The 7,628-nt window shown below is 30.6% G+C and overlaps 1 protein-coding gene across 6 annotated transcripts in view; it reads right to left on the minus strand.

The window, feature by feature from the left end:
- LOC117167948 (high affinity copper uptake protein 1-like) overlaps positions 1 to 7,628 on the minus strand; it is a 15,283-nt gene that overhangs the window by 477 nt on the left and 7,178 nt on the right. Inside the window, exons 2-5 of one of the 6 annotated variants that reach the window (XM_033353209.1) lie at positions 5,718 to 5,851; positions 5,609 to 5,621; positions 3,293 to 3,717; positions 911 to 963 (exon numbers count right to left, since the gene is read on the minus strand). In XM_033353209.1, coding sequence (XP_033209100.1) covers positions 3,322 to 3,717; positions 5,609 to 5,621; positions 5,718 to 5,851 — 543 coding nt within the window. In that variant the 3' untranslated portion in view covers positions 911 to 963; positions 3,293 to 3,321. Of the gene's footprint in view, positions 1 to 910; positions 964 to 3,292; positions 3,938 to 5,208; positions 5,489 to 5,564; positions 5,622 to 5,717; positions 5,852 to 7,628 lie in introns of those variants that run through there. The other 5 variants (XM_033353207.1, XM_033353210.1, XM_033353211.1 and 2 more) reach the window with 5 other exon arrangements.

The following is a 7,628-nucleotide window of genomic DNA, read 5'->3' on the forward strand; positions in this document are numbered from 1 at the left end:
AAATATCTGAGGAAGATACACTGCTGCACATCGAGTCAGTGTTCAGTAACGCAAAAGATCGGGATGGAAACCGAAAGCTTTGAACGAATCACTGACACATTTTACTTTTTTCAAAAATATTTATATAAACAGTTTATTATTGAATACGTTACAACGATAGTTATTGATCCGAAAGATGACAAAGACTTTCAAACTATCTAAAAAATCATAATAATGGTTTAGAATATTTATATAATAAAGTTTAATTGTTTAATTTTTGAATAAACTAACAATATTTTCATATTACTCTTATGAATAAAAACTGGAAGGAGCCTAGTCAGGGCCAGATCGGGATTTCCTTACCCTATAAAAAAATCCGACGTAGGATACATCGGTAACGACGCCGAAAACTACGCAGGAAACGAGGTCGGAAACTACAACGTAAACGAGGTCGGAAGCGATGCCAGACACGACACCGGAAGCTAGATCGGATATTGGGACCGGATACGACGTGGTTTTCGGCGTGGTTCACGACTTCGGTTCCGGGTAAATTTTTTTTTCAATATGTACTTATAACTATAGTATGATGCACTGAAAAAAGGTTACTTGTACCAAATGGATTTTACTTGGCTGAAGTAAGTGAAACTCTCGTTCATTTTCAAAGAAATATTTATTTGAGGCAAATAAATATAAGCACTTTGATTGAAAAAATTATTTATTTTAGTCAAAGAAATTTTAATAGGATTAAGTTAACATTTGAAACAAAAAAATACGAAAAAAAATACTTTAATGAACAACTGGATTCTGTCACCTCAAATTATAATTATTACCATTGTTACTATTACACATATTTAATTTGAACGAAACAGATATTTTAAAATCTTGATGAATCTGAAACAGAAAAATTAGAAGAAAAATCCACGTCCAGCTGGAATCGAACTCGTGCCCGTCGAGGATGCAGTCCACAGCGTTGACCACTGACAACTGAAATAAATAATTTTTTCCATCAAAGTGCTTATATTTATTTGCGCCAAATAAATATTTTCTTAAAAATAAACGCGAGTTTCACTTACTTCAGCCAAATAAAATTCATTTGGTACAAGTAATCTTTTTTTCAGTGTATCATGATTATAAGTACATATTAAAAAAAATTTGCATACCAGAACCGAAATCGTGAACGACGCCGGAAACGACTTCGTATCCGTTCCCAAATTTCGATCTAGTTTCTGGCGTCGTTTCCGGCGTCGCTTCCGACCTCGTTTACGTTGTAGTTTTCGACTTCGTTTCCGGCGTAATTTTCGGCGTCGTTACCGATATCGTATAATACGTCGGATTTTTCGATAGGGTATGGATGCCACAGTCTGACCCTTATCGGATTAGGCGTTTCATTTCAAGTCTATCCCTTACTTGGGTGCTCGATCTGGGCCAGATTCTGCCAGATCTGGCCCTAACCAGCTGCACTCCGATATTTCTGAATGGGATACTAAAGTTTTCTCCCAAAAACCAAAAAAAAAAAATGGCAAAAAATGAAAAATCAATAAAGAATGTTTTCATTTTCAAGACACAACAATGCACGTGGGTTTGCCGCACACAAAATGTAATAAATAATTAGGTAATTATTGATTAGATTATTATTGAACACAATTCAGGTGCATAAATCAAGTAACTTGATAAGAAATTGATAATCAACTGAAGGTTCAATTTTTATATGGTGTATTCTTTTTCATTATTTTAAATTGCTTGGAATTCTTTTAAGCTCCTTAAAATGCCATTTAAATACTTTATCATCCTTGACATTTTTTGAATTCCTTGAAGTCGTTTAAATTTTCTGAATCCGCCTAAATTCCCTTAATTACAGGCATTATTTTGAAACCCTGGGAAATTTCTGTATTCTTAGAATTTCCTCAATCATCTGAATTCCTTCAATTCGTGGAATTTGTGAATTCTGAGAATTCCAAGGACTTAAAAATAATGCAGAGAATTGAAGAAAAATCAGAAGAATTAATTAAATTCAAGGAATTCAAAGAATTCAGAATTCCAAAACTTTAGAGAATTTAAGGAATTTTAGGGATGCAGAGAATTTTTTAAATCTAAGAAATTAAAGAAATTCAGAATATTCAAGAATTTCAACAAACTAAGGAATTCACGGGATTTTTAATTCAAATAAATTCAGGATCTTTAAATAATTCCAGCAATTCAAGGACTTCGGAGAAATTTTGATTATTTTAAACATAAAACTTTTAATTTTTAAAGAAAAAAATAAAATATTAAATTTTTCCATTTTGAAAGTTTAGAAACTAAAAATATTATATTTTACCATTGTTTAACAATTCAAATGAAAAAAACTCGTAATTTTAAACACTCTAAATTCGTAAATGGTCCACTTTCAAGTTGTAAAGTTGATTCATTTTTAGTTTAAAAGGCTTAGTAGTGAATATATTTAAATTGGTAAATTTAAGAATAAAATTTTATCCATTGTTATGACTTTCAAGTATTAGAAAGTGTTAAATTTGATTTATTTTTTATTTTCAGGGTATTTAATTGTGTGCATTCCAAGTCAAAATTAATTATTTAACCAAGCATTGGTTTAAATAATTTTTTTAACCATAAAATATGGCTATTTTTTACGGTAATAAAGAAATAAAATGTATTAATTGAAATAGAGCCTCAAAGGATGATAGTATGTAAAACGTCAAATACATTTCTGATAAAATATTCGTTTCCAATTAATAATTTCATCTTTTTGTACAATTTTAATGATTTAAAATTGATCCCAAAGATTTTAATATATTATCAATGAAACATTATTATTTGCCTTTTAAACGTATGAGCTTTTAACTTTAAGGACATGTGAGCGTAACCTCAAAATTATTTTTCACATTTTTTTCTAATACAACTTATGATCACATGAAACAAAGATTTTGATTTGAAAATTTGTTAAATAAAATCAAAAGAAGTAAGAAATGTTTGTCTGCTTCTAAATTGGTATAATTACGAAAAAAATCAAACAAAATTTGTTACGAAAGAACTTTTTTTATAATTGTAAAAATTTAGAATCAGACAAACATTTCTTAATGCTTCTTACTTAATTTCCCAAATTTTCAACTTGATATCGCCTTTCGTGTGAACATAAGTTGGACTTGACAAAAATGTTTAAACAAATTTTAAAGTTACGCACACATAGCCTTAAATAAGAAAAAACTAATTGAAAAGTACAGGTTTATAAAATTAGAGCATTTTTGCGAACCAGCTTGATGTTGCGAACGGGATGTATTAAATGCGAATACTTATTGATTATTATTATTAATAATACCTTAGAGAGTACTTCAAATCTTGAATTTTTTAACTTGAAAAATGGTCAATCTTCGTGGAGTCTATGATTCTTATCTTCATGATTCGAATGATTTTCATGCGTACCATGATCTCCATGATCTTCATGTTCACCATGGTCTCCATGATCTTCATGCTCACCATGGTCTCCATGATCTTCATGATCTCCAGGGTCTTGATGATCTGCATGATCTCCATGTTCTTCATGCTCGCCATGATCTCCATGATCCTCATGCTCACCATGGTCTCCATGATCTTCATGCTCACCATGGTCTCCATGATCTTCATGATCTCCAGGGTCTTGATGATCCTCATGCTCACCATGGTCTCCATGATCCTCATGCCCATTATGGTCCTCATGGTCTCCATGATCCACTTGTCCATTATGGTCCCCATGATCTCCATGACCTTCATGACCATTTAATACACTTGTTTCAAATGATAAAAAGAATGCCATACTCCAGACAATGAAAGCAATAGTCAATAGAAGAGAGGCTACTGTGCTGAATTTATTCCACCCAAAAATGATTTGACTTGTCGTTTTGTATGCTCTCAGTCTGCTGCACTGGGAACTAGGTGAAACAACTACTACACTTTGATTATTCATTTCAATAGATGTTAATTTTTGGTGGGTTTACAAGTACAATGACAGTAGCACTGGTGCCAGTTGCAAGAAAGATTATGTTATTGCACATTCGTAGAGCTATTGATAAGATTAGATTATCGAATATTCACACACTGAAATGAAAAAATGTATTGAATTTTATCTCTAATGAATTCAAAGTGATAGAACATAATCTATATTTTAATGTAGACTGTGCTCCTGTCACTAATAGCTTTGTTTTCATTATTATATCAAAGCTACACAGAAGAAATGAAGCTTCCTAAAACAAAATTAAACCACAACTGGATAATTTTTAAAGATAGAAACTTAAAATGCTATTCAATTGTTTTGATTTTAGCTTTAATCATTACAGCAAACATTTCTGAAGTTCAAAATGAGTTTGTAAGAGAATTAGCTGAAACAAAATTGAAACAACAGTTTTTTCTGAGTATTATTAAATTGAAGATTAACTCCATCAAATTAAAGTTTTGATAACTATACTGATTTTCAACACTATCTGAAGTAAATTATTTTTCACAGTGAAACTAACCAAGCCTTAAAGTTGTTACATCTTTAAATTGGTTTGCGTTAAATTCAATATATTTTTTTAGGTTTTCACAAATTTTACTGAATTTATGTGAATATTTTGAGGGTGTAGCAATTTTAAATGTTATATTTCCTGTAGTAATTGCCGAGTTTTTAGTAATAATTTACAAGTCGTATAAAAATTGTTATTTTCAATTAGAATCAAATTCAACATTATATTTTGCTGAATAATAATCTGTCGATAATAATAAATCTTTAGGCATGATATTGATAACGAAATTGGATACTAATTACTGAATTTTTCTTTGTTCAATCAGTGAAGATGAGTCATCAGAACAAACATACATGGTAGAAATATTTAAATTCTGATGTCTGATAAAAGCTTGACTAGAATCATTTGCTCATAAAGCAAATATTGAAAATTTTAATGTAAATTTTCAAATTTTTAACTCAGGTGGCACTAGATGGATTGTATTTATCAGTTTTAAAGCACCTTCTTTCTCAAACGAACGCTACAGCTTAACAATCAAAATATTGTACAACTTTTAACCCTTGTCTAATAAAAATTATGAGAACCTAAACCATTGCTAAAATCCAGGCATGCTCATATTGGTAAAGGTACTACAAGTTTATAAATTGCTTAAGAATGAAGATAAAAAACAAAATTAATTATGATATACTTTTTTTAATAAAACGAAATCTGTATATATAAAGGTAAAAAATTTTATCTTCCGAACAACTGTTTTTTCGAAAAAGATTAGTTTTCCTAATCTTAACAGTAAAATAAATATTAAAAAGTATCAAGCCCCTAAATTTATTAACATTGAGTACAATTAAGCACAGCATTCGTTTTCATTGTGAGACCTTTGCCAGGAAAAAAGAAAATACCCAATAGTCATTCCAGTGACTACAGCTATGCACAAGTAGACATTGTACGTCATAAAAATGAACATCAGAAAGTAGCCTAAGATGATTTGAAGAGCATGTAAAACTGTTTGCAATACATGTATGATAGAGAATAAATCATTTCTGAAAAATAAAAAGCAGTTCTTAGAATTCTTAAAATGAAACAATATTCTTTGTACTCTATACTTACAACACTTACTTTTTCGACACATTTCTGCTGTTACATTGAAATGACGTACTCACACAAAGATAGTCGCTAAAATAAAAAAAAAAGTTATTTTAAATAAAAGTATTAAAAAAATTCTAAGTTTCAATAAAATTTCTTTTTTGGACCAAAATCGACAATAATTACCGATAACATTTTAGTGCTTCATAAATAGCTCCGAGTAGAATAATACCAATCGAAGAACCAAAGATTCCTTGCCAGTCCGTCGTTCGCCATCTTTCAAATAATATTGTTTCTTGGACGCCATAGTGAAAAGACATCTTTATAATCCGAAAATATTAATATGTTAAAACATTAGAATAACATTTTTTTAAATAACTTCAAATTGGAAGCATGCAAAATTCCACAGTTTTTAAATTAAAAATCTTCTAAACTAAATTATATATTTTTTTTTAAAGTGGGACGATGGTCGTGGGGGCTAAAGCGTAGGCTTTAGACCCACTCCTTCGGCTTGCGGTTTCGATTCCCGCCTCGCACTCTGGAAGAGTCTCGGTGGTGGCCCATGCGGTGAACACTAGCCTAGCAAGGGAGTTGTTCATCTCCGGAGAGTCGTGGGACCGGTACCTCTGGAGAAAAAGGTTTTCTCAAGTACTTAAGGCTGTTGCTCTTGGTGGTTCGGAACCCACCTTAAACTTTAGGTCCCCCTTCCACCACCAAGTAAGTGTGTGGAGGGTGTATAAAGGAATAGAGAAGGTGTAAGAAAAATGTAAACCCTTAGGGGACACATTAGAAGCTTCCACTACTACTACTAAAAACTAAATTATTGTTTTACTTAAAAATGTTTCTATGCCATCTAACGTACGGGGGGCGTACTAAAGACATTTCTTACAAAACATATTTTCAAGTCTGCAATTCAATAAAAAGCAAAAGCTTGAAAGATTTTATTGTTTTATTTTTTTTATTTTTATTGTTTTTCTGACATTTTTAACCCCTAGACCCCATATAAGACACCGTGAGATTTTCTACGAGCCCTCCCTAAAATCTAGTTAGATTTTATAAACTTAAAAAATATAATGTGTTAATAATAATCAGAGTTTTGCTTTACAAACGTGCAATTTTATAATTTTGTAGGACCTTAAATGGCGCGTAGTCCGACATTATTAGTAGTTCCTGTTTATTTTTTATTTAATCTATTGTCATTTAGTATGTAAATTGAAAAAGTTCCTATTTATTGAACCCAGGCTGCGTACTCATCCTTTTTGCTGAAAGATTTAACTGTTTTTTGAAAATTCATTTTTTTGACTTGAAAATTCAAGTATGTAATTGAACTTTTTTTCGATTTTAAAATTACTTTTTTTGGTAAGATCCGCAACGATTTAGTTAAAAATGAATCTGTTTTGTTCGAAAATCAATTTTAATGTTTATGATTCATCTTCTTAGGTTAAAAATTAAACTTGTTGTTTGAAAGTTGAACTACTTCGTTAAAGTTTTTTTTTTGCTTCAAAATTAATTTTTTAAACTGGAAATGTAACTATTAATTTATTTTGTTTTTTGAAAATTCAAATGTTTTGGAGACAATTCGATTTTGGGGATTGAAAATTTAACTTTTTTATAAAAAATCTTTTTTTTCATTAACTTTGTAAATGAAAATTTATTTTTTTCAATTGGCGTTAGAAATGGTTCCTTTTACATTCTCATCAGAGAAGGAATTAGATTTGTTTAAAATTGGACACCCCCAGTCTTGTCAAATAGTCCACGTTTTGAGACCCCTGAATCCGAAAAACGGGTTTTTACGAATGTTTCTGCCTGTATGCCTGTCTGTCTGTCTTTCTGTGTGTATGCCTATCTTTTTTCCACAACAACTTTCGAAAGCATTAATCTATTAGATTGGCCTTTAGGACAACCTTTTAGTGTCCTAAACTGAAGGTCCAGTCCGCTAGACAGTCATTTTGGATGAAAATCCAAAAAGTGGGCACATTTTGAATATTGACAAGACCACTTTTTTTAATTCGATAAATATTATTCAAAAAGTGGAACAATTTATCCTAATGACTTATTCATAAAACCGAAAATTACCAGATTATTTCACAGATTCTC

Source organism: Belonocnema kinseyi, chromosome 2 (assembly GCF_010883055.1).
Source record: "Belonocnema kinseyi isolate 2016_QV_RU_SX_M_011 chromosome 2, B_treatae_v1, whole genome shotgun sequence".
NCBI lineage: Eukaryota > Metazoa > Arthropoda > Insecta > Hymenoptera > Cynipidae > Belonocnema > Belonocnema kinseyi.